The 25,523-nt window shown below is 39.3% G+C and overlaps 1 protein-coding gene across 13 annotated transcripts in view; it reads left to right on the top strand.

The window, feature by feature from the left end:
* MINDY4 (MINDY lysine 48 deubiquitinase 4) overlaps positions 1-25,523 on the top strand; it is an 87,136-nt gene that overhangs the window by 12,157 nt on the left and 49,456 nt on the right. For all 13 annotated transcript variants that reach the window (XR_005593781.1, XM_039523197.1, XM_039523207.1 and 10 more), the window contains 4 exons: positions 3,778-4,024; positions 5,178-5,635; positions 24,610-24,668; positions 25,138-25,247. Coding sequence is in view for 12 of the 13 variants with exons in the window: in XM_039523197.1 (XP_039379131.1) it covers positions 3,778-4,024; positions 5,178-5,635; positions 24,610-24,668; positions 25,138-25,247 (874 nt within the window). In the remaining variant the exon portion in view is untranslated. The remainder of the gene's footprint in view (positions 1-3,777; positions 4,025-5,177; positions 5,636-24,609; positions 24,669-25,137; positions 25,248-25,523) is intronic.

The raw sequence follows: 25,523 nt of genomic DNA, 5'->3' as shown, positions 1-25,523 counted from the left end.
TTACCTGAGATGCTTAATTTTCTTTTTAAAAAAAGTACACTTCTAGCCACTGTGGGTGCACATGACATGATCCCAGTGTATTCTGAAAGCTCAGAAACCAGAAAGCAAAGATAAAATAACACAAAATGTATTCACTTAAAAAAATGATTTTTTTTTTCTGCCAGGCTTGTGGGTTTTTTGGATCGCCTGATTCATGATTCTTGTATACTTGGGGTTGGTGATGCTGAGCGTGGATGCATGTGGGGATGGAAGAAAGTAAACTGACTGGCTGTGCAATGGAGGCATACGTTGTGGGTTTGTTCTCAGCTGGCATACATCAGTGTGGCTCTATTGACTGGAATGGAGCTGTGCCGATTTACACCCGCTGAGATTCTGCCCATTTGTATGTTGATCTCATTCCTACCTTTGAGTGGCCTTGGAAGGGATGTGAGGAAAGGTGGGGATTTCTCCTTCCCATCTTTAATACCCTGGGGGCTGCAGATCTCTGTCAGTGGGGGACAGTGGGACACGTTTTGGCCCATGCTCTGGCAACACAAAGGGGCTGCAAAGCTGCCGTAATGAGGAATGGCATGCGGAACTGTGCATCTGGCAATGCTAAGTCCTTCCAGAATGTCAGGGCGGGAAGGAGTGTGGCTGGAGTATGCTACCTCCAGTGATCCCTGTAACCAAGTCAGCCCCCAGCAGCCAGAGGAGAAATGGGGCAACTAGAGTGTAAAAAGCCAGTGCCTGAGATGAGTCTTCATTTCAGCCTTCCTGATCATTTAAAAAAAAAAAGTGAAACAGCACAGAATGAGAATTAGATTTTCTGTGCCAAGAGCTGGTTCTTTGAGCCATGATCTAATAACCATCTCTTACCAATAAGTTTACCTCTTCACATCCTTTAGAGAGGCTTGACAAACTCTAAAACAGGGGTCGGCAACCTTTCAGAAGTGCTGGGCCGAGTCTTCATTTATGCACTCTAATTTATGGTTTCGTGTGCCAGTAATACATTTTAACCTTTTTAAAAGGTCTCTTTCTATAAGTCTATAATATATAACTAAACTATTGTTGTATGTAAAGTAAATAAGGTTTCAAAATGTTTAAGAAGCTTCATTTAAAATTAAATTAAAATGCAGAGCCCCCCAGAGCAGTGGCCAGGACCTGGGCAGTGTGAGTGCCACTGAAAATCAGCTCATGTGCCGCCTTCGGCACACGTGCCATAGGTTGCCTACCCCTGCTCTAAAAACAGCCCCAGCATTTACACACTGGGCCAGATTTTTAGAGGTATTTAGGCACCTAAAGTTGCAGATAGATGCCTAATGGGATTTTCAAAAGCACATAAGTGCCCATGGGGCTTAGGTGCCTTGGCACTTTTGAAAATCCCACTAGGTACTTATCTGCATTATTAGGTGCCTAAATACCTTTTAAATCTGGCCCACTGTGCCCTTTGCCAGCCGAGAGTTGCATGGCATTGAGTCCCCGGAACCTCTAGAACTTCCATGTATCCTTTCTGTATACTGTGCCCTTCCCTCTTGTACAATATTTTGGTTGCTTCTAAAAAGCAGCTGTTTAACTATTTAATTAAAAGGAATATTTTATAACACAACATTTTTTAACTTCATGGAACTTGCTGCTGAAGGATCCTAGTGATGAAAATAGTTAATTAGAAAAAAAAGGTTAAAAGGTAAGATATTTAAATGAACATGTTAATCACTTAATGTTTTAGCCTCTGCAGTTACATTAGCTGGGATACAAATTATATTGGTACTAATACTCATGCATCAGGGCTTAAATTGCTCACCACCTATAGTCAGGAAGTACAATCCCCCCATGATATACCAGTTACTATATACTATATCAGGGGTTGGCAACCTTTCAGAAGTGGTGTGCCAAGTCTTCATTTATTCACTCTAATTTAAGGTTTCGTGTGCCGGTAATACATTTTAACATTTTAGAAGGCCTCTTCCTATAAGTCTATAATATATAACTAAACTATTGTTGTATGTAAAATAAATAAGGTTTTTAAAATGTTTAAGAAGCTTCATTTAAAATTAAATTAAAATGCAGAGCTCCCCTGGACTGGTGGCCAGGACCCTGGCAGTGTGAGTGCCACTGAAAATCAGCTCGTGTGCCACCTTCGGCACGCGTGCCATAGGTTGCCTACCCTTGTAGTATATTATAGATACTATATATACTAATATAATAGATCAGAGGTTCTCAAACTGTGGGTCAGGACCCCAAAGTGGGTCACAACCGTGTTTTAATGGGGTTGCCAGGGCTACTGTTAGACTTGCTGGGGTCTGGGGTTAAAGCTGAAGCCCAAGGGCTTCAAGCCTTGGGTCGTAGGACTCAGGCTTCGGCTTTGGCCCAGGGTGGCAGGGCTCAGGTTACAGGCCCCCTGCCCAGGGCTGAAGCCCTTGGGCTTTGGCCCCTGACCTGGAGCAGTGGGGCTCAGGCAGGCTCAGGCTTTGGTCCCTGCTCCTGGGGTTATGTAGTAATTTTTGTTGTCAGAAGGGGGTCGCAGAGCAATGAAGTTTGAGAACCCCTGCTATAGATGCTTTATGGGGTTTTGTACCTTCCTGTGTATCATCTAAAACTGGCTAAAGTCAGAGGGTGAAATCCTGGCCCCAGTGAAGTCAAAAGGAGTTTTGCCAGAATTTCACCCATCGGCCAGATACTAGACTAGGGCCTAATCCTGCAAAGATTTATGTGACTTTACAATTTTAGTTCAATCCCCATTGACTTCCATGTGGCAACTCATACATAAAGATAAGCACCAGCATAAGTCATTGCAGGATGGGAGCCATATGGTATTCTTGCACATCCTATATTTAAATAAGGAGTCAGAGAACTTTTGGCAATGTAACATTAGCAAGACACAAAAATCTAAGCCTCACAGAAACACATTACAAAACGTAAATCATAAGAATGAAATATTTTAAAAACACCCTTAACTTTAATCCAAAATCAGTGATTCTCATTCCAAATGAGAGACTTTTGGCAAGCTTGTCTTAGCGATTATCTGAACAAGAAGTAGGACTGAGTGGACTTGTAGGCTCTAAAGTTTTACATTGTTTTGTTTTTGAGTGCAGTTATGTAACAAAAAATACCTACATTTGTAAGTTGCACTTTCACGATAAAGAGATTGCGCTACAGTACTTGTATGAGATGAATTGAAAAATACTATTTCTTTTGTTTATCATTTTAAAAGTGCAATATTTGTAATAAAAAATAATAATAAAAACTGAGCACTGTACACTTTGTATTCTGTGTTGTAATTGAAATCAATATATTTAAAAATGTAGAAAAACATCCAAAATATTTAATACATTTCAATTGGCATTCTACTGTTTAACAGTGTGATTAAAACTGTGATTAATCATGATTAATTTTTTAAATCACGATTAATTTTTTTAATTAATTGCGAAAATTAACTTTGATTAATTGACAGCCCTAATTACAAATAAGAAATGATAATAAATTAATTCTCATTGAAGACAGCTAATGGTTTAAAAGCTATTTAGGATTTTATACATACTTTCTCCATTAGGAGATGGTATGTAGCACATTAAGAGATCACAAGATTAAAATAATGATTTATTTAATTTATAATTCATTCCAGAAAAAATGCAGGATTAAAAAGTGAAGAGCTGTATGTAGACATTTTAAGTGATGAGCTATCATAGTCATATATAATTGCTAGATAATTCACAAGTAACTCAACCACGTTATTATTGTAATTTTTTATTGATAGTATTTGTGTATAATTTCATTTTAAATACGTTTCTTCCCTGATAGATATGACATTGATGTTCCACTATATAAAGACAGACATCAACATAAAAGTGAGAAATCCAAGACTGTGGTAGTACCCAATAGTGGCTCATCCTCTGAAGGAGATAAAAAGTCAAAAAATAGCAGAGATGATTTGAAAATAACAGAAACTTCTGAGGAGATGAAGACCACAATGAGAGAGAAGCAAAGGTCCAGGTCTGGTCTCATTGTCAGAGGAATGATGGCTGGACCCACTGCAAGTTCACAAGAGGTGCTTTCCTGTACTTCTAGAGAGATTAAATAGAGGGTTAGAGTTATAGATTTCTACATAATATTTGCTAGTAAAGACATCTGAATATAACATACAGATTGTTTTTGTATATTAAATTGCTATATTTAGAGTTTGTAGTAGAGCAGTAATTTAAGGAAGAAATTGTAGTTAGTAATTTAAGAAAATCTTTTAGATGATTTAGAACAATCAGCAATCATCACATTGTGTAATAACTAACCTATGCAACTCTCTGATCTTTGATTAGACTATGTATAGTTATTGTTTATTTTCCATTCTCATTACCTTTTATTTCTTTAAGACTGGAATTTTCAAAGGTACCTAAGAGAGTTAGGCACTCAAATCCCAAAGAATTTCTTTAGAAACCTCACCCTAAGTCAATAACTGTTCTGGGTTCCAGCAATTAAACTTCAACTAACATTCTCATGTGTTTTGTACTGTACTCTTTCAGTGACTATTCTGGAAAACCAACACCAGGATTCATGGTTTTGGTTTTTCTCCCTATTCTGTTTTTTTAATGTCAACGGGAGTTTTGCCTCAGTAAAGAGTGCAAAGTTGGACCCATGATCATTAGCAATGGTAAAATCTTTCATGACCAGTTTTAAATAGTTTCTGAGATGCACATAAAAGTTTGTGTGTGTATCTGAACTTGTCTAAACCACTTTGGTCTGGAAATAGGACTGGATACTTTCCTGTACTTCCTGATTTCATCTGAACTGGGTTAAACCTCAACAACGAGGTTTCGTGAGCTAGTTAATTTCTGATCCTGGATGAAAAGAAGGAGTGCCTGAAAATGCACAACAATTAAGAGACCAAAAAAGTTGATCCTTATCATTATTATTATTAATAATATATTTATGTGTTTATTTATTTATTTTTATGTTGTAGCACCAAGGAGCCCTATTCATGGGCCCACCCCAAGTGACTTACCATATATATCTGGCTTGATACTGTCCAAATTTTGGGTGAAGATGCAAGTCAGTTCTTACTATTATTATCCAAACTCCATCCCTAATAACAGAATAAACTGCATATGCCAGTAGTTAGACTAATATGGCCTTTTGCTTTCTTGTGTGTTTGTTTAAAAAGGCTGAACATTTAATCTGGTATGTTCTTTATTGACAACTTATCCTAGGATTCAGTAAAAAGGAGGCTTCTGAAACGATCCTCTGGCATAAATAGCACAATGCAATTCAAAGAGGAAGATCATCAGAAAAATTCTTCAGAGGTGCTAACTAGTGATTTTCAAGAGATTAAAGGAATTTCCACAGAGTCCATGAGTTACCTTTCATCACATAATGTCAGTGGTCTGAAAGTAGATACGGAATTTTCATCAAAGATTTCATCAAACTCATACACAACTTCCGTCAGTGAGAAGCTAAGACATACACCCAAAGACACAGCTGATCCACTTGCCAAACTCTTAGAAAGAGAAAGGACCAAAGTTGAAGAAAGGAAATCAATGGCAAGCTTTGATATAGACACCAGTGAAAAAACCCTCAAATTAAGTGTTCTTCACAGAGATTCAGAAGCTGGAAGAGAAAAGAGAGAAAGATCTCCCAAAAACAATGAGAATCGGTTATCAGGTCGCAGGTAAGATTGTTGGGTATCTTACAAGAATATCTGTAAAACTACTGTACTGAAGAGTTCAGGAAGTAACTAATATTGATTTGTGCAGGAAGCCTAGATATGATTTGCATTTAGCTCAGAGGCACAAAAGGAGGTGCTCAACAAAGAGCCCTCTTATGCATTAAGAACTAGCACTGATGAGCTTCGGATTGTGTGAAGAAGGTGAATAAGGAAGTATAATTTATCTCTTCACATAACCTAAGAACCAGGGCTCACTCAATAAAATTAATAGGCAGCAGGTTTAAAACAAACAAAAGGAAGTATTTCTTCACATAATGCTCAGTCAACCTGTGGAACTCATTGCCATGGTATGTTGTGAAGACCATAAGTAACTGGGTTAAAAAAAATGAGATAAGTTCATGGAGGACAGCTCCATCAATGGCTGTTAGCCTCTGTTTGCCCGATGCTGGACTGGACAACAGGGGACGGGTCACTTGATAATTGCCCTGTTCTGTTCATTCCCTTTGAAGCATTTGGCACTGGCCACCATCAGAAGACAGGATACTGGGCTAGATGGACCATTGATCTGACTCAGTATGGCTGTTCTTGTGTTTTTATGAACTGAGCTCTGTTGCATCTGAGAAATATGAGAATATGGCTTCTGGGTGCTCATGTAAAATGAGGGAATATAGAAGGTGATCCTCAAGTCTCTAAGAGGGAGAGAGAGCTTCCCTAAAACATATTGATGGCTTTCCCTCTCCTTCCACCCTTATATGTCACTATCTTCACATGGATTGTAAACTCTTCAGTGCGGGATCTGAGGTATTTTATATATAGGAGCTTTGTACAGCTCCTAGCACATTTGGAACCCGATGCTGATCCATGCTTCAGGGCGCTAATGTGAAATAAATGCACGTTGTCTGAATGGGGCTGTGGTCTTGATTAGGCCTTGAAATAATGCAGAGCTATACTGCATTGGGTTTAAGCAGGCTGATTTGTGAACATAGGATGCTCTATATCTGAACAGCAGAAGAGGAAAATGCTGGAGACAGTGTTGTTTTCTTCCCTTTCAAGTGATGCTAGGACAGGTGGTATTTAAGAGTTATCTGGCCTGAAGTTAGAATGAAGTTGTCGGCAGGTGCGGCGCCAGGGTTTTTGGCGCCTTAGGCGGGGGTCCCTCTGCGCTCCCAGTCGTTGGCAGCAATTCTGCGGCGGGTCCTGGAGCGAGTGAAGGAGCGCAGAATGACCACCTGCCGCCGAATTGCCGCCAAGGGCCCTCCCAAATCCTGGCGCCCTAGGGTCACCTAAATGGAAGCGCCGGCCCTGGTTGTCGGTACTTGGCTAAAAGTTTCTAATTTCTAATCGGCTTCATTGGCCCGTTGCTTATAGCAGTCTATAATTAGTTGCATAAATAAGTGGCCTGAATTGCAAAGGTGTTTCAGTCAATAGAAATTGAGTGTGGTCAACACCTCTTAAAATTAGGAGACTTGGGTTGGTGTCTTATTGTGGGTATTGTGGCAAATTGCAAGTACTGTTATGCTGGGTCTCGCGCTTTCTCTTTTTTGGGGAAGGTCCAGGGCACCATTGCTTGCCTCTGAACTGGTATTTTTAATTACCCCACTAGTGTCCTTGAGGAGTGGAGTGGAGAGGGAGGGACCTAGGCCCGCCCTCTTCTCCAGGTCCCAACCCAGGGGCCCTGAGGTTAGTGATGAACCACTTGAACTGGTGGTTCCTTCCCCTGGGCTACTTCCCTCTCCTGCCTTTCAGCTTCTGGAGGGGCTTCTTGCTTTCCTTCTACACAAGCCAGGTGCCCCTTACCTAGGGTTTTTTGGACTTCTCAGCCCACCACAGCACTCCTCCAAACTTTCCTTTTGTCTCTCTTCAAGACTATTCTCTGCTTCTACTCCTTCAAACCACAATCTGCTCCAACCAAACCTTCCTGCTCCAACCCCCGCCACTGTCTGACTGAAGCAGGGGGTTTATATCATGTGACTGCAGGTGCTCTAATTGGCTTCAGGTGCTCTAATTGGCTTCAGGTGCTCTAATTGGCTTCAGGTGTTCTAGTTAATCTATAGCAAACCTTCCTCCCCTTGCAGGGAATAAGGCTCCCTGCTAACCCTCTCCTGCTGCCCTCTGGCCATGCTGTATCTCAGTACAGAAGAGTAGCATTAGGCACCTGGTTTGAAAATCTTGGACTGAATGTAATACTACTGGTTATTATAAGATTAGATTGATTTAAAAACAAAACACTGAGGATGAGCTTATAGCTATTCCAAACTGCAAACTTAAATTCTTTCTTTTGTTTATTGGGTTTCTATACTTAAATTCTGCGACCTAATGAGCACAGGACACTGTTGACATCCATGTTAGTATGTTAGGTCCCTCCACCTTTCTTTTCCATGGACTGGAGGAAGCAGTGAGCAAGGGACTCATTGAAGCTGCACGGAGACATGCATGGCACTTTCCTCTTCCTAGGAGCCAAAAAACATTTGCAGAGGCTGCTGCCTTTCCTCCCCTTTCCTCTTCCTTCACCTGCATGACACAGTTATTTGTTCATGTTAGCAGACTTCATCTGAATGATGTGGATTGCTGAACAATCTGTCAGAACACCGTCTTCAAGGTCCCAGCATCTCAAGAGATTTACAGTAGAGGGTCAAAAAAAAATAAAAAAGCCTTTATGTCACGAGTAAGAATAAATAAGTGTTCTACACTAGCAGAAATAATTGCTTTAGGGAATACAGGGTGATAAGAGTGAGTATGTTCCCAATATTGATGAAATAATAGGAGTATAGCAGATTATCACTGCCCTGCACTGTAGCAAAGGGCTGGCTAAAACCGAGTAGGAGGTTTTGTTCAAACAACAAAGCAGTTGTAATACCTCCATGCAGCTGCTGCTGGGCCTTGTGGCATCTACCATGCTAAATCAGCACCTGTGGGACAGAGATGAAAAGCAGTAGCTGTGCTGAAAGGAACCGACACCCCAGGCACAATCCTGAAGAATGTATGTATGTCCTTGTGAGTCACAGCAGCTTTGATCCTCTGATGGAATGAGCAGGTTTCAGAAAGAACAGTAGAGGGAGCTGTTTCATAAACAGTCTGTTTAATCATTGCATTGGTATTAGTATCTTTAAGAACTTGCTGACATACGGCTCACAGGCTCTTGCACGGGTGCTGAGAACTCTGGCGAAACCACAAAGTACTTCAGTACTTTGAGCACCTGAGTATTGTCTTTGAAGTCAGGGGGACTGCTCCTGTGCTTAAAATTAACCACATGCTTAAGTGCTTTGCCGCATTTGGGCAGAGAGTTTAGCACTTCCGTTGTAGACTCTCTTAGGTAGGGATTGTTTTTTTATTCTGTGTTTCTACAGTGCCTAGCATGACTGGGTCCTGGTGCAGAAGTAGGGCTCCCAGCTGCTAGAATAGTACAAATAATAAGTACTAATAACTTTGCAGGATCTGTCTGAGAAAGTAGAACAGTCACTATTTATTTGGAGCCAAAGTCCACTCTCTGTAACTCCCATAGTTCCATTGACTTCAGTGTTAATGATGACAGAATTTGACCCTTCTCGATTAATATTTGAAATTTAGTTCAGGTCTGCTGGTTCACCCGCAGGGTTTTGTAATCTTTCTCTTTTTTTCCTTTAGCAAAGTAAAGACATTCCAGTCGTATTTTTCATTCCTGTTTTCTTTTCCTTTTTCTGGCTTGCCATTTTCAAAGGTTCTTATTGTTATTCACCACCCCAGGCACCTTTTGTCTATATGTGCACTTGGCAAAAAAAAGAAGGCAAAACCACAGCACTGCATCAAAGGACTATCTGAATATCAATGAATAACAGTGGCTGACAGAGCAGAGAAAAATAACTGTTTATAAAAATCTACTGGAGAAATATGGATTCGTCAATATTTGGGCTCCCACACTTAAGTAAAAGGGAAAGACAAACACGGTGCTGTGAGTCATTATATCATTGATTAGCTTTAACAAGGCAAGAATTGGGGGGCACAGGAGGGTATCTGTTAACTTCAGTTTAATAATGACCATGATAATACTGATCTCTTACACTTTTTAACAGGAGATTTCAAAGCAATTACAAAGGAGATCAATATCATTTTCCCCTTTTAGATGGAGAAACTGATGCACAGAGAGGTGATGTGACTTTCCCAAGGTCACCAAGCAGGCCCATGGCAGAGCTGGGAATCAGAGGTGGATTAGGGGTTTGTGGGGCCCGGGGCCAGAGCAAATGGTGGCCCTCCCCGCCCCTTTCACATGCAGTCCCCCCCCCATCCCTGCCTGGTGCACCTGCTGGGGAAATGAGGTAAGGGCAGGAGAGTTTGCCCTACCCCACCTCCCCTTCCGGCACTCCTGCTGGGGAGCTTGGTCAGGGCACAGGGGCTTCCCCTGCCCACCCGGCGCTGCTGCCAGGGAGCAGGGTCGGGGCACGGGGGCTTGCCCTACCCCAACTGCCCAGCACTCCTGCCGGTTAGGTCATGGGGACTTCCCCTGCTCCCTGGTAGGAGTGCCAAGCGGGCAGAACAGATTGGGGCACGGCGGTGCCCATTTTTCCAGAGGCCTCCAAATTGGCCAGGGCCCCTGGGCACAGGCCCTGTTGGCTCTGTGGCTAAATTCGCGACTGCTGGGAATAGAACCCACGTATCCTAAATCTCAGTCTAGTGCTCTATTGACTAGTTTAGACTAATATATATATATATATATTTTACAGTATTAAAAATATAAACTCAAAACTAGTCATCTATATTTAACGGTCTGTATTGAGGCCAACATTGCATTAGCTTTGTTGGGAGGTTGTCTGAATAAGAACTGCTGTTTGGCTCTGTGGCTATTTTGATACTGGGAATGAAAACACGTATCCTAAATCTCTCTCTAGTGCTCTAGTCTATTAGTTAGACTAATATATATATATATATATTTTACAGTATTAAAAATATAAACTCAAAACTAGTCATCTATATTTAACGGTCTGTATTGAGGCCAACATTGCATTAGCTTTGTTGGGAGTTGTCCTGAATAAGAACTGCAGGATTATAATCTTATTTTTATAGGCACATTTTAGCCAGGTAGACAAACTGAGAAGACATTTGGATTTCTCTTACAACCAAAATGAAATGCTCAGCCATTTTGGATTTACATATAAGAGGAATGATGAACTGACTATGAATGGAATCTTTCCAGAAATGATCAGCTGTAGTAATACAATTATTCTCCAAATATACTTTAAAAAGCAAACTTAGTTGCTATTATTTCTTATTAAGTAGTTTTTCATAAAATAGCTGACTGAATTTACGAAAATCAATTCAAAACAAAAAATATGGATGTAGCTTGTGGCATTTATCGGTTTATTTAAAGGACACCATTAGGGATCTCTGGATTAATATCTGATTTATTTACCTTAACAGATGTTCTCCATTTTCTAGGTCTGACAAAGATTCCAAACATCCACCATTAAAAAGTCAACATTTAACTACATTTACTACACTATCAGGGGTAATTGTGGTAAAATGTTGATTTCTTAATGGAGACCTCTCTATTTTTCAATACACTTCTGACTTATCATGCATCCCCTTGTAGATATATTATGTCTACTGCCATGTAATAACTTTTAAAACATCCCTTTAGTCACAGAAGTTAGAAATGGAAAAAATATCTAACTTAAATAGTGCCTATCACTGTGGTGTCTTAGTGCTTCTACACAAAATTAAGGAGTGCAAATGAGAAGAACAAAGGTGTTATTTTCTCTGTGTTCCTCAAGAGTTAGATCTTGTCAGGGTCATATGGTCTCTTCCACGCCACTACAGATTTGATCCAAAAATAGTTACATGCTTTCAAGTGCTTTATACAATTTGTGCATTCACTCGTGGTAATTTCATGCACAAAATGAATGCCTTTACTTTGAAATTCTGTCCTTCACTTTTTAATATAACCCTACAAAAGAGGAGAAATCATAGGTAGGTGGCAGCAAATCTGCATGAATCCTGAGTAATAAATAATTGACAACAAATCTAATTCCCTAACTCATCCTCTTCTAGCTATGTATTAAACCATATAAGATATGTGTCCCTTGCCTCTATTTGCCAGAAGCTGGGAATGGGCGACACAGGATGGAGTCTGGCATTGGCATAGTTCTTGTGAGGGTCTATATCTAAGTAATAGGTATATTTTATAGTCCTTGTGAGATTATACACACACACACACACACACAGTATATACTCTTTTACACTGTGAAAAAGGCTGTAAATATGACACCTTCACATGACTTCATATCAACATTGCTCAATTTAACAAGTCAAAAATGATTTTTCAAACTTCCAATGCCAGTCAATGTAAAATCTCAAAATCAAGCTTTTTTTTTCTTACCCTTTCTATGTTCATCACCAGTAATGCTCATTATTCTTCAGCTATCCCTTTCTATCCTCATTATCCTTTCATTTGAATTTATGGTACTTGAAAACATTGTTAGTGACGTGCAATCTCTGAGGGTAGGCCCTCTGTGTAACTGTAACAGTTCTGATGTTTTCAGGACCTATGTCTACCCCTAGCTGGGTGAGACGATCTGGCCCATCAAAGGGTATCACATTCTGGGAGTTTTGACATCTGTGTTCTGCCTGCCATGGCATATGGCGCGGAAAAAAAATTAATTCCCCAGGAAAACACACTAGATGCTAAAATCTCAACAGCAAAGGAAGCATGACTATACCTATGGAATTACATGGAGAACCAGGAGACCAAACAAAGAGATCAGTTCAAGAATATCTTGCCTGTACTGTAGAAGCTAAAAAGGGAAGGGCAGACAGTACCACAAAAAGAGACAGAACTGTTTTACACTAGAATAGTTTCCTTCTTCCATAATTAAACAAAAGGATATGGGTTGCCTGTGATAACAGAGGACTGAAGTCGGTGACTCAGTCGGTCCCTTCTGCTCCTGTGTTCCTATAATATCTCAGAAGATCCCATTGCCCAAAGGAAGGGATTTATAATACAGGATCAGGAATGAGGCACTTAATTGAGTTTTTACTCATACTTCCATTGTGAACACTAGTCATCCCTACCTCTTCTGTACCTCTAATTACGCCTTCTATAATGTCCTCTTTACTGCCTGCAGTCTTGGCTAGAAATGGAATGTGAGCTAGTGATTTCCTTTCAAGACTCTGCCAATGTAGCTAGGTAATTTGAAGAATAGGGGCTGTTTTATGAGCATGTGGCTTGGCATCAGCCATCTTCTTCCAACCAAAACCTTAGCATCTCTGTGATGTGCTCCATCTCCACTAGCTTTGGAGTAAGTGCCAAATGAGTCCACTGCCAGAATTTCTTTTCCTATATGGCAATGCATAGCCTTTTAACCAAAATTCCCCAGATGGGAACTTTTAATTGTTCCAAAAATATCACGGCAAAGACTCATTATTCGGTCATGAATTCTTTCCGAGCTGTGCTGTGCATCCAAACACAAGCAGGCCAAATGTAGTGAATTGCCATAGATACTAATGCCTTCATTGGAACATTAGTCATATTTCATAGAATCATTGAAATTAGAGATGGAAAAGACCTTTTTAGGTCACTTTGCTCTACAGTATATTATTCAGTACTATATATATATTTGCTACAGCACATTTTCCAGGGTTTTGTCCAGTTCAGTCTTTAAATGGCTCAAGCCACAGAACTCCCCCACCATTTCCCTTGCGGATCTATTCCAAAGTCTAATAGATCTTAGTTTTAGGATTTCCCTCCTTATATTCAGCCTAAATTTTCTTTTGCTTAATTCTATCCCATTATTTGTAGTTGTAGCTGCTTTTACCACCCTGGTCATTCCTCTCTCTGCTTTTTGTTTACCCCTTTTAAGTACCTGTAGACAGTTATCTTATTCCATTAGTCATCATTTGACTAAAATTTATATATAATGATTTTAATATTTGCTCATAATTCTGTCCCTCCAACCTCTGAATTTTTGTCTTTTGCTGCTCTTCTTTAATTTCCTTCCTATTTCTTTGTAGTACTCAGGGCTCCCATAATGGTACAGTATCCTAGGCATGTCTCACCAGTGCCACATGGAGATTAAAAATCTTTCTGTTGATGTTATACTTCTTAGTATGTGTTGAAAAATAACATTGGTGTCTCTTGCCACTACATTGCATTGCAAGCTCATGTCTTATTAGTTTCAGTTCTGGACAGTGATGTAAACATAATCTTTTCCTGAGTGTCTTCCTCTGAACCACTCTTTATGAGCCAGTGCTAGATGTAGGATACTGGCTTAGAGGAATCTGTTGTGGTGCAGTAGTTCTGCATTCCTATGTCCTGGTGAGTACAGGCGCTTTCTCTAGTCTTTGCAATATGGCATTTCTACATGTGACTGTCAGCTGTGAGTCTGAATCACTTTGTTTTGTCTTCTGAATCATCACTCACTTTCTCACTCTTACTTTAACTGAGGTTAATGAAAGTGGACATTTGTATTATGCTACTGACAGTTCTTACTTAGAGATGATGAAAAATTCTTGGCTACGAGAGGATTTTCCCTACATATACATTTCAGTAAAAAGGATAGTAAAAACCCCAACAACCTGAAGACACATTTTGGGGAATAGAAGTAGAGCTGGGTAGGAAAGGGCTTTGCTGTCCCACAAACATATATTCAGAGTTTGAAATATTTTCCCATCTTTAATCTAGACAAAATGTCAAAATCTCTAAATTATTCATGAACCGGAAAAGCTTTTTTTTTTTTTTTTTTTTTTCATTTCAGGTCAATCAAAACGTTTCATTTCTATAATTCTGAAATGTTTTGTTTCAATTTTGTTAGGTTTTTTTTACCCTTTTTTAGTGAAATTAGCTTACATTTTGAAACTTTGGATTGGGAAACTAGAATTTTTCATTTTGAAAATGTTGCAATTAAATATTTTGACAAATGTGAAACATTTTTTCTCAAAATTTTTTTGAGTCGGGAGATTTGTTGACTCTGACCCCGTTTCGCAAACCATTTCAATAGCAACAAATCAGCTTTAAAAAAAATTGTCCAAAAATTGTTGACCAGCTCTAGATAGAAGACCACTAGAAGCAAATACCTCTTGCCCCCCAAGAAACTCAGTAGAAAAATCAAGATGACCAATTTTAAAATACAAATGTTATTTCTTACTATTTCTCCAGTTTTCTGAAACCAGCAAAAATATATATATATATTAACAAAAACAGTGACTTGGCCCTTTAAATAATCAGCGTTCTTGCTTTAAATGACTGAGTTTTAAAACTAGAGTAAAACAGCTTAATTGCCTATAGGAGGACTCAAACCTACGCTTGTCAATTCTCTATGCTTAATTAGCTTTAGAACTGCCTTAGAGCTCAGGATTATTTTTTTCTCCTGGTAAACCGTTGCAGGCTTCCCACCCACAAGCCATCTGTGCTGGCATACATTAAAATATAAGCACAGAAGACGGATATTCATTTCTGAAGGACTAACTGACCACACACACACACACACACACAGTTTTCCCTTGTGCTAAATGAGAAATGAACCTGGAGGAAGTCTGTTATGTTGGAGGTGGAACAGTTGTATCCTTGGTTTGAGTGGGCAATTAAGGGCTGGGCTCCAATGGAGAGCATTCCAATGAAGGTGTACTGTACACTCCACTAGACTAACTCATTAAGAATCTTGACGTTGCCAACTTCCTTCCATTTATTTTCAGCTTTGCTGGAAATGGCCAAGCCTTTTTGCTCTTGGGAAAAGAGGGAATCCTTCCATTTCTGGGGATTCCTCCCAGTTTAAATCTGGTGTCAAAATAATTGTGTTGATCTAACATCGTAAATATTGATTTAAGTGGAAGTGTACATCTGGATACAGTCAATATTGCGCTTGAATTTTAACTGCATTCTCTCCTTGTCTAAAAGGAAAATAATAACTAATACACAAAGCACTTTATTTCAGAACTTCAATGAGATAAGAAATTCTTGTTCTAAAATGTGTTCATATGATATACTCTGGGCCTGATCCACTCTTCTCCCAGGTTTACAATGGTGTAACTCCGTTATCTTCAGGAAGGTTACTCCTAATTTCCACTGGTGTAGGTGAAATCAGAATCAAGCCATTTACCCAAAATCTTTGTAATGCTCTCCCTAATCTGAGTGACAGTAATATCAAAAAGAAAATCCTTCTTGGTTTTTCAGATAAATGTCTTCTTATTTTTCACAGCTCATTTTTGTTAAGTAGGAGAGAGAATTGTCAAATCCAGAACAGAGCTATTCCACTTGGAGTAACAAATGTGGATGGCTTGCAGACAATACTTGACATATCACACTGAAATGACTTTTCAGCAGCCTGGGAAAAAAATGTAATAGCTGACTGGAAAAGAAAAGTGCTTATCAGTATTTTAACTTGGTTTTTAGTCTTCATAAACTTTTATCAGAACAGTAAAGTGAAGCATCTGAGCCAAAGAAGTTCCTCCAGATAGAATAAAACAAACATCTGCAGACATCCACTTTCAGCATAGAGCCAGACCCTGTCATCCTTCACCAGGCAAAACTCCCATTAACGCCAGTGAGAATTTTGTCTGGTGGAGGACTGCAGGATTTGGCCCAGGGGATGGAAAAATCAGTGCTGATGTGATGTTATTAAGACATCATTAATTACTTCTGAGGCAGCGTAAGGGTGAGCAGGGCAAGGAGGAAGGTGTTGGACTCTGCTTTATTCCTAACATTACTGAACTCTTGTGGAGTTTTCCTATTTTAGTTTTGCATCCATGATGTTATTGTTAAGCTGACATCTACTAATGATATTTATAAAAACAAGTTAAATGTCACAAAGACCTGCAGCTGGGTTCTACTGTTTATTATCTATTTAAAATAACTTTTCCACCCAACTTTTCTGCCCATATATTTTCCAATTTGTGCTTCAAGAGGAGCCTTTTGTGAAGGGGGACATTAGAACTTGGGTTGCCGCATGAGGATGTTTCTTGGAATTATATGTAACTAGTAACAGCAAGGAAGAGACAAAAAATATTCCAGGATTGAGAAAGTCGTGATTTTACAAAGATTTGTGATATTGACAAATCCTAGTAGATTCAGAGCTTGATTCATCACTTTGTTAACTCCATTTAATGCTTGTAGCTTCATGGACATCAGCGGAGATGCATCAGAGTACAACTGGTATAAAAGCCAGGTGAATCAGGCCCTCAGAGTTAAAATGGCTGCTCCTTCTTTAACATATGTTGTCTTTAAGGGTGGGGGGTGGGAAATCATACTGGCTTCAGTAAAGGATAAGGTTTCATCTTTATCTTTTGATTTCCTAAATTTCATTGATCAATATTCCGGATTTAATGGTACATTTTTTAAATTTAATTTCCTTGTTAAAAACAATAAAAAGCTTTCCAGGAAGGTTATATAATGCATATCATTTACCCAAGAGTTATGATTGGCTCCAATCCTTTCTGTCAGCTAACCCTGTGGATAAGTAGTTTTTCTAAGTATAATAAATATTTTTAAAAGCAGCAAAGAGTCTTGTGTCAGTCTATAAGGTGCCACAAGACTCTTGGCTGCTTTTACAGATCCAGACTAACATGGCTACCCCTCAAATATTTTTAAATGTGCTGTTTATCCAGTGGGCTGTGATGCTCTCTTGTTAAATATGTAACTTAATTTATCAGCTCGGACTGTTTTATCTAAAATAACTAAACCTGCTAATTAGGCAAGCATTAGTGCCATTATCCTACAAACTGCTGAGCAATGACTGATGGGGCTCAAACTGTGCTCTGAGAGGGTGTGGCCTGATTTGGATGACTGTGTTGTGGGGTCTAATCCAGATCCCACGGAAATCCAATTGGCTTCACTGAGCATTGGATCAGGCCCTAGGTCCACACCCGTGTGTGGTAGGTTTGTTTGATGTTTCAAAAATGTATTTAATTGTTCCCATAATAGGCAGGAGAGGATGAGCTTTACAATGGTAGCGTTTGTAGAAAAGGTCAGTTTAGTCTGGGTTCGGCGTTCAACATTAAAGCAATGCACTTAACATAGTTACCTGTACATGCTTCCTTTCCATCCTCTCTGAATTCCCAACCCAGCTTGTGTGTGTTGCCCATGCTGTACCCTTTGCCAGGAGAGTAAGCGTGTGGCTTGATCCGCAGCTGACGTCAATACTGCTGTGTGACTCTGCAGACAGGAAGCACTGTAAGAATAGGGCAGTCAGCACCTTCCCGCAGAGACTAAACACATCACCTCAGCCTTGAGCCTGGGAATAGGTCTCTGCTTGACTCTCTTAACTGGCAGTGCAGTGAACTGCTGTCAAACAAGATCAGGTCAATTTAGGCGTTATGGATTTAAATATCCCATATAAAAAGGGTAAATAAATGAGGGGAGGAAACCTTCAGCTATCTCAAATTGCATAGCACCTTTCATAACGCAAAGTCTGGATGGGTAAGAAAAACTAAAAGAAAGATTCGTGTTCTATTGTGGCCTTTTGCTTGGTGCCAGTGGATTCATGGCACCAGATATGTCAACACAACATCTGTGCATGTTGCCATCTGCCCTTTCAATATTTTCCCAAAAATTAATAGGAAGAGGCTGTGTGCAATTACTGGAAATGGTGAATTGCTTCTTCATTATATTTTATTTTTGGAAAGCACATCAAACTGGAAGAGGACAGCCGCATGGCCTGAAATGCAGTTGGTCAACAAGACAACTTGCTTAATCAGAGCACTGGAAACATACAGTATCTCTAGAGCATACTGTATGTAAAGCAGGAAGGTGGTACACATTAATTTATGCACTTAGAGCTTTACATGTTTCCTTTTCAGTCTGTCTGCTTGGGAACATCTGGTGTAACACATTAGGAAGAAGAATTAGCGCAAGAAATCACTGTCCCACAAGAACAATTGCGTGTATGGCAGTAGCTCAAAGAGTATGTTCTCCCAAAGCTTTATACCCCTTCTGATTACTTTAACAGGAGGTAAAGGCTATCTCTACAGTACCTGTTCTCACCAATCAGCTATCATCTTTGTTTGGTTTTGATCATAACAAATGGAGATAAGAGAGCTTCTCTGGTGTTCAGTGTAAGCTCTCTTCATGTTCCTATTACAGGTTTGACATTACTTTTCAGGAAGAAAATTCATTTGGCTAGAAATTATTAAGTTAGATTGTCTGGGATTGTTGAAACTCCTAAGTTTTCTCACAGGAAATGTCAGGCCAGACACTTTCCACATACTTAAAAACAAATGAAGGTCAAAAACTGAAGAAGTGGCTACTTTTTATTAGACAAGCAAAAGAGAGAGCTCTTAAACCACCCACAACCGAGAGGACTCATGTGACTGTTAAATGCTGGGAACCCAATTTTTATGTGGGTCCTGCATTATTTAGGGTTGTCATTGCCACGTGTACAATGGACAGTGTCTTGAATGTGCCTTTATTTAATGTAAATCAGTCTACCTCCCTTAGCTCTTCTACTGGCTGCTACCGCCATCGTTTGAGCGTCTTAGGGTATGTCTGCACTGCAGCTGGAAGCAAGCTTCCCAGCCTAGGTAGACAGGCTTGTGCTAGCAGGGCTCAATCAGCTTGCTAAAAGTAGCAGTGTGAGCATTTCAGCTTACTTACTATATGTGGTGTTGGGATGCGAGGTACTTCCAGTATGGAAGTTTTAATTTGGAATTCTTAATTAAGAGTAGAATCTGTAACTGAACTGCACCTTCTTCATGTTAGCTCCTTGTCCATATCCAGTGATAATTGTAGTTATTTATTGTACTAGTGTTACAAATTGTAGTTATCTGCATTAAGACACATTATTCAAGTGAGCCCAGCATACCGTGCAATCCATATTGCTCAATAGAACTGACATGTCATCATTATTTACCACTTCTCCAATTTTTGTGTCATCTGCAAACTTTGCCAACAGTTATTTAATTTTCTTCTAGATCATTGATAACGATATTGCGTTACATAGGACCAAGAACAGATCCCTGTGGGATACCACTAGAAATGCCCCAATTGATGATGACTCCCCATTTACAATTACTTTTTGACATCTATCAGTCAGCCAGTTTTAATCAATTTAACGTGTGCTATGTTGATTTTGTATAGTGCTAATTTTGAATCAGAATTTCATGCTATACTCAGTCAAATGACTTACAGAAGTATATTATGTTAGCAGAGTTACTGTTGTCAACAAAACTTGCAGTTTCATAAAAAAACTATATTGAGTTTATCTGACCAGATTTGTTTTCCATAAAACCATATTGATTGGCATTAATTACACTGCCACCCTTTAACTCTTTACTGATTGCATCCTGTATAAGTCTTTCCATGATTTTGCCCAGAATCGTTGTCACTCTAACCAGCCTATATATACGTGGGTCATCCCATTTACCTTTTAAAAATACTGGCACAAAATACATTAGTTTTTTCCCAGTCCTCTGGAACATCTTGTAGCCCAATGTAATAATATAATATTGATTATATAATTATATTGATTACTTAAGAATTCCCAGTTATCCCTTTGAGGGGTGACAGGTTCTTGTCCCAAGATCAAACCCAGTTTTATAAAATTACTATATAGTTGGGAACCCTAATATGCACAGTTGCAACACTCACACTGTAGGAACTCTTCTATATTTCCAAATATTGTATTAATACTTTTAGCAAAGTCACAAACACTCTAACTCAATAAGGTAGATAGAGAGACTATAGAATGTACCTCTGCACAGCCATATACTCAGACCATGTCTTGCAGGATGACCTGAAATGTTAGCCGTTATCTTCCTCATCATCATCACCTTCCTCCTCATCATGAGTGGCCATCATTCTGGTCCCTGCCAAGGGCCACCTCTCTCTCCTACCCTATCATGCTGGGATGCGACTTATATGATATGTTGCACTGACACCACTATATCTAATGCATATTCAGTAATGGGTTTCCCACTTTTAATTATTTGTATTTTCTCATCCTACTAATCATTCTTCTATAGGTTAGTATATTGATACACGTACTACCACAGGGATTGGCAACCTTTGGCACGCAGCCCGGCAGGGAAAGCCGCTGGCGGGCCGGGATGGTTTGTTTAATTGCAGTGTCTGCAGGTTCGGCCAATTGCAGCTCCCACTGGCTGCAGTTTGCCACTCCAGGCCAATGGGAGCTGCGGGAAGCAGCGGCCAGCACATCCCTCAGCCCGCGCCGCTCCCCACAGTCCCTATTGGCCTGGAGTGGTGAACCACGGCCAGAGGGAGCTGCGATTGGCCGAACCTGTGGACACTGCAGGTAAACAACCGTCCCAGCCTGCCAGTAGCTTTCCCTGCCAGGCTGCGTGCCAAAGGTTGCCAATCCCTGTACTACTATGTCAGCTCGTGATCATACCCATCAACCCTTGCTTAAGCAGATGTTGGGTTATTACTCCTATGTTCCTTGTGGTGGCACTTAGTGGCACATTCCACCTCCTACTATTGAGCAAGCTCTCCCTAGTTCTTAAAATCTAAAGGTAACAGTTGATCTATGCCACGGGTTATGGCCTATTTAACCACACATGATAACTTATGCTTCATCTAATATCTTACAGGATACAGGATACCGTAGATTTCTTGTGGTACAGCTGAATATAATGAAAACAGCTAAATATAATGAAGGCAAGGCAGTGAATATAATAAAGGCAAGCTAGCCCTATGGGCTCCAGGCGCCAGTATCACAAGAATGGAATAAGGGCTGTATACATCTATTGTACTGTGTGTACAGCAACAGAACAGTATACAACTCTAGGATTGTTTCAGAACCTGTAGGAATTCTTCTGAATCTCTACGTTATTTCAGAGGCAAGATGTAAGTACCATGCAAGAGCTGCAGAATGCATTAAATTGACAAGGAAACCATGGTTTTCCAACACAGTTAGTTACTCTGAAATAGCTGGTGACCATTGCTTATTTTAGAAGCACGTTTGTTTGTTTGACCTCCAGCATAGGTTAATATAAATAGGAAACCGTAGAGGACACATGCATTATTGTGCAGAGGGAAGAACTTTCTCTGAGTTTGGTTGTCCTATGTAAACAACATTTTCTATGCATGGAGTTGAAAGAGGAATGTTCAAATATTTGGAGAAAGTACAGTATGGTATATTTATAATAAAACATATTTTCTTCCTGCCCCATTTTTCTGACATGACGGATGACTTCCTCCTTGCAAAGTGCTTTAATTGTATGATTTTATATGCACAATAAATGTTCCTGGAATGGTAGCCATCTGTTGAAGTGGAAATAACAGTTAAAGTTCTGACGAAGTTTCAAGTAACTTAAGAAGGGAGCTCACAAATAATCTCCACCTGCAAAAATACCCTTCTGTGCAGGCAACCATCCTACGTGGAGCTCTGCTTTTGGTGCTTTCCCCAGTGATATACGCCTTGGAAGTTCTCTGAGATCATCCATTTAGACTTTCTTTCAGTTCTTTCAGTGGTGGGTCTGTATATTTTTTCATTTGCAATTGCTTTCAGGTTGAGAATTTTTTGTGAGAAGAAGAGTTTTGGAGAGGAAAGAGTCAGAATATCAACTTAACCTGTTTCCAGTCCTTTCTGTTTCAAAAGGCAGTCAGATACTAAGGTGATTGTGCATGTTAAGACGATGGATGGAGATCTGGATTCAGTTCAGTTTCTAGTTCTGCCACACACCCCTTGTGTGGCCTTGGGCAAGTCTTTTAACTCTTCTGTGTTTTAGTTTCCCGTCTATAAAAATAGGGATAATAATACTTCCATACCTTTAGAGTACTTTAAAGAGGATAAATTTATTAATGTTTGTGAGCATTAATATATAGAGAGAGAGACAGAGATGTAAATGCTGATGCAAGGCTGCATGATAGGCTCCTTCTAAAGGGGTAAAGAACATGATCGGTAAACCCTGTACTTCCATTTCAGACTGCCATTGGCAGCATTTGGCAGTTATCATCTCCGACAATCCTAGTCTGTAATCTCTGTAATATATCCTATCACCTTTGTGGCTCAATTCGTGATCAAATCTTCGACCTGTGCCATGGTGAAGTGCAATGTAATGTAAATGGAGGTGAGTGGCTTTTTTTGGTGACACACACACACACTCTTTTAAGTGTAAACAATGCTGATGTAGATAGGAACAATGACTTCTACCAAATGGCACTTTTGGTAACTTTCCTTTATATCCAAACCCTATGTGTATTGCGATCTCAGCTTTCAGAGTCACTGTATGTGTAAGACTAGACCCAAAGGGGTTGACCTTGAAAGGAAAACACATTCTTGCTAGGAAGCCAGGTGGAATAGTTTGCAATCTCAGAAATAAAAATAAAAAAGCATGTTACTGTTGTAAGCATGGTGGAGTGACTTCAGTATTCAGTTGAAACACATTCTGTGTGCAAACATCGATTTTATTGATACCCTCCACCTGAGCAGTAAGTATGAAAATATTAGTAAGTAGCACAGAAAAAAAATGAATTGAAAAGAATGATGGAAACCGATATTAGTAAGATCAGTTAGAATGTACTGTAATTTACGTGACAATGGTTAGTCCGCTGGTGTGCTGAGACCATTGCCCATCATGCTGACCAATACTGTTTCATTCTTTCCTTGCGCTCCCCTGTCCTTCTGTATCCATCTGGGGTGTCTTGTCTTATTCTTTGATTGTAATCTCATTGGGGCAAGGTCTGTATTTTTGATCTGTTTCTATAGAGCACCCAGCACACTGGGGTTCTGCTCCATGATTATCACTCCTAATGCGTAATAAATACTACTACTACTACTACTAATTGTATATTAAAAAACACTGTAGTAAAAGGTACTGCTATTTTCCACTGTTACTCAGAATCTTTTCATATGTTGCTATGCATATTTGCTCTCAACCCACCTACTTAGATCTCAGGACTGAGCCCATGAACATTAATTCTTTGACTTACTAGTAATATGGGTGATTCATTTCCCACTGTAGAGTGTCTATTTGTTGTGACTCAGTGCATGCCGCCAGATTTAGTTGAATCAATCCCTGAATGCTTTTATGGAGAAAAACAGCATGGTAGTTCCTACTTTTATGTTCCAGAAAGGCTTGTAAGGGGAAAAGGTGTCAAAAAGGTTTCAGACTGGAAAAGTCCCGAGTGTGGTGTGTATGTGTATTCTGCTTTCATTCATCTCCTTTTACACAGTGAAAAAAGGAAATTAAGTTAATGGAAAGTATGTGATATGGCAGCAACTGTTGTTATAATAATAGCGTGCATACAAAGAGTGTTTCTGAGGAAATTATTCCCTACAGTTTTTGAAAGGACTGTCATTTGCAACAAAGTTTTCCAAACAAAAGATGGATGAAAAATGATTCAGTGTTATTATTTTGAAAAACAAAAAATCCTCTTTAACAATGACAGTAGGAAACTTTTCCTTGGACTGTATTCACTTTGGCATGAATTCAATGGGAACAACAAGCCTGTGCTACCTCTGAAAATCCGACTGATATTTAGGAGTCTAACTTCATAGCCAAGTTTGAAAAAAATTAGCTTTTATCATCATTTACTTATTTCTATAAACGTTTAACTTGTTGATACACAATTTACAAATAAGGTCAGTATGTGAGCCAGCACCGTTTATATCCCACTTAAATTTTATTTTAAGGATTAAGTTGGGTTTAAGTGGTCCATAGGCCTCATGCAGGAGTGAATTTCACGCCATGGGTCCCAGTCCTGCAAGCTGAGTTGTGGGCACCCAAACATTGTACTCATGCAGAGCGCCATAGACATCAGTTGAGACTCCATGGGGGTGTAAAGTCCTGCCCATGCATATGAGCTTGCAGGATCTGAGTCATAGTGGAGTTACATTTAGTGATACAAATTGATTGCATTATGTTGCAATGTGCAGACTGCTTTTCTGGCTTTAGTGATTGTCTATATCCCATATAGAATGCCATATACTTCTGTGAAAAAATTGATTTTGCCCTAATAAGGTTTGATTGTTTATACATTGTTTAACTTAATCTTCTGTATTGCTGTTTCATTAAATGTGAACCTTTGGTAATTTGTTCTTTAATTCATTTTAATTTAGAAAGACTCCATCATCCATATCCAATAAAAGTGACCAGATAAAAGATGTCCTAGAACTAGGTATGTCATGTCATGCTTCGCTTTGGTCTATCTCTCATATTTGTCATAGCAAATAAAACTTAACAGCAATGTGCATAATGATCCGTTTTTGATCAAGTCTTAGTTGATTCAAGGTACATACAGTTGTGTTTTAATTTCCTACATAAGATTGTGTGCTCACTTCAATCCCAGTTTAACTTTTAGATGCCAGGCCAAGAAAGTGCAACTAGCACTTAGGAAATTTAAACAAACAAATAAACCATTTTCATTTAATTGTCCGTTGAACAAATTTAATACAAAATTATTGGGGCATAAGAAACAGTGGCTCTCATGATCTAATTTGTATCGTAACTTTTTAAAGATCAGTGGTATTAAAGTTGCATCGGTCATTATGATAAACCACTAGCAGTGGGTTACCTGGAGGTATTGGAGGGCAGAATTTGGTTTACCAGACAGCATTCTGCATATTACAAGGTTTCTTCTCTTTCAGTTGATTTCGATGATGAAGCAACGATTGGGGAAGTTAGTAGGATCCCAGAACTTTCAACGCTGTATACACTTGAAATAGTATCAAAGGCAATTGATATTTCCCTAGCAAAAGTAAGACAAATGTATGATGATAAACACAAAATGATGCATTAAAAGCTGTTATTTTTATTGAGTAAGACAAAGCTACAATAGGTTTTGCTTTTTATATTTAGTGCATCTGAGATTCATAATCCAGTAAATCCTAATAATCATTAAAATTACATTTTCACATTCCTTTGTTAATGGTTCCAGTCAATTGTGCATCTTTGACCTTTTCTAATTTGTAATCAGTTATTTCAAAAGCAGTATTTTAAGGGGGGGTTAGAATAAGAAAGGAGGACTACTGGG

This window comes from Mauremys reevesii, linkage group 2, assembly GCF_016161935.1.
Source record: "Mauremys reevesii isolate NIE-2019 linkage group 2, ASM1616193v1, whole genome shotgun sequence".
NCBI classification, from domain to species: domain Eukaryota; kingdom Metazoa; phylum Chordata; order Testudines; family Geoemydidae; genus Mauremys; species Mauremys reevesii.
This window is presented reverse-complemented; position numbering and strand designations above follow the sequence as displayed.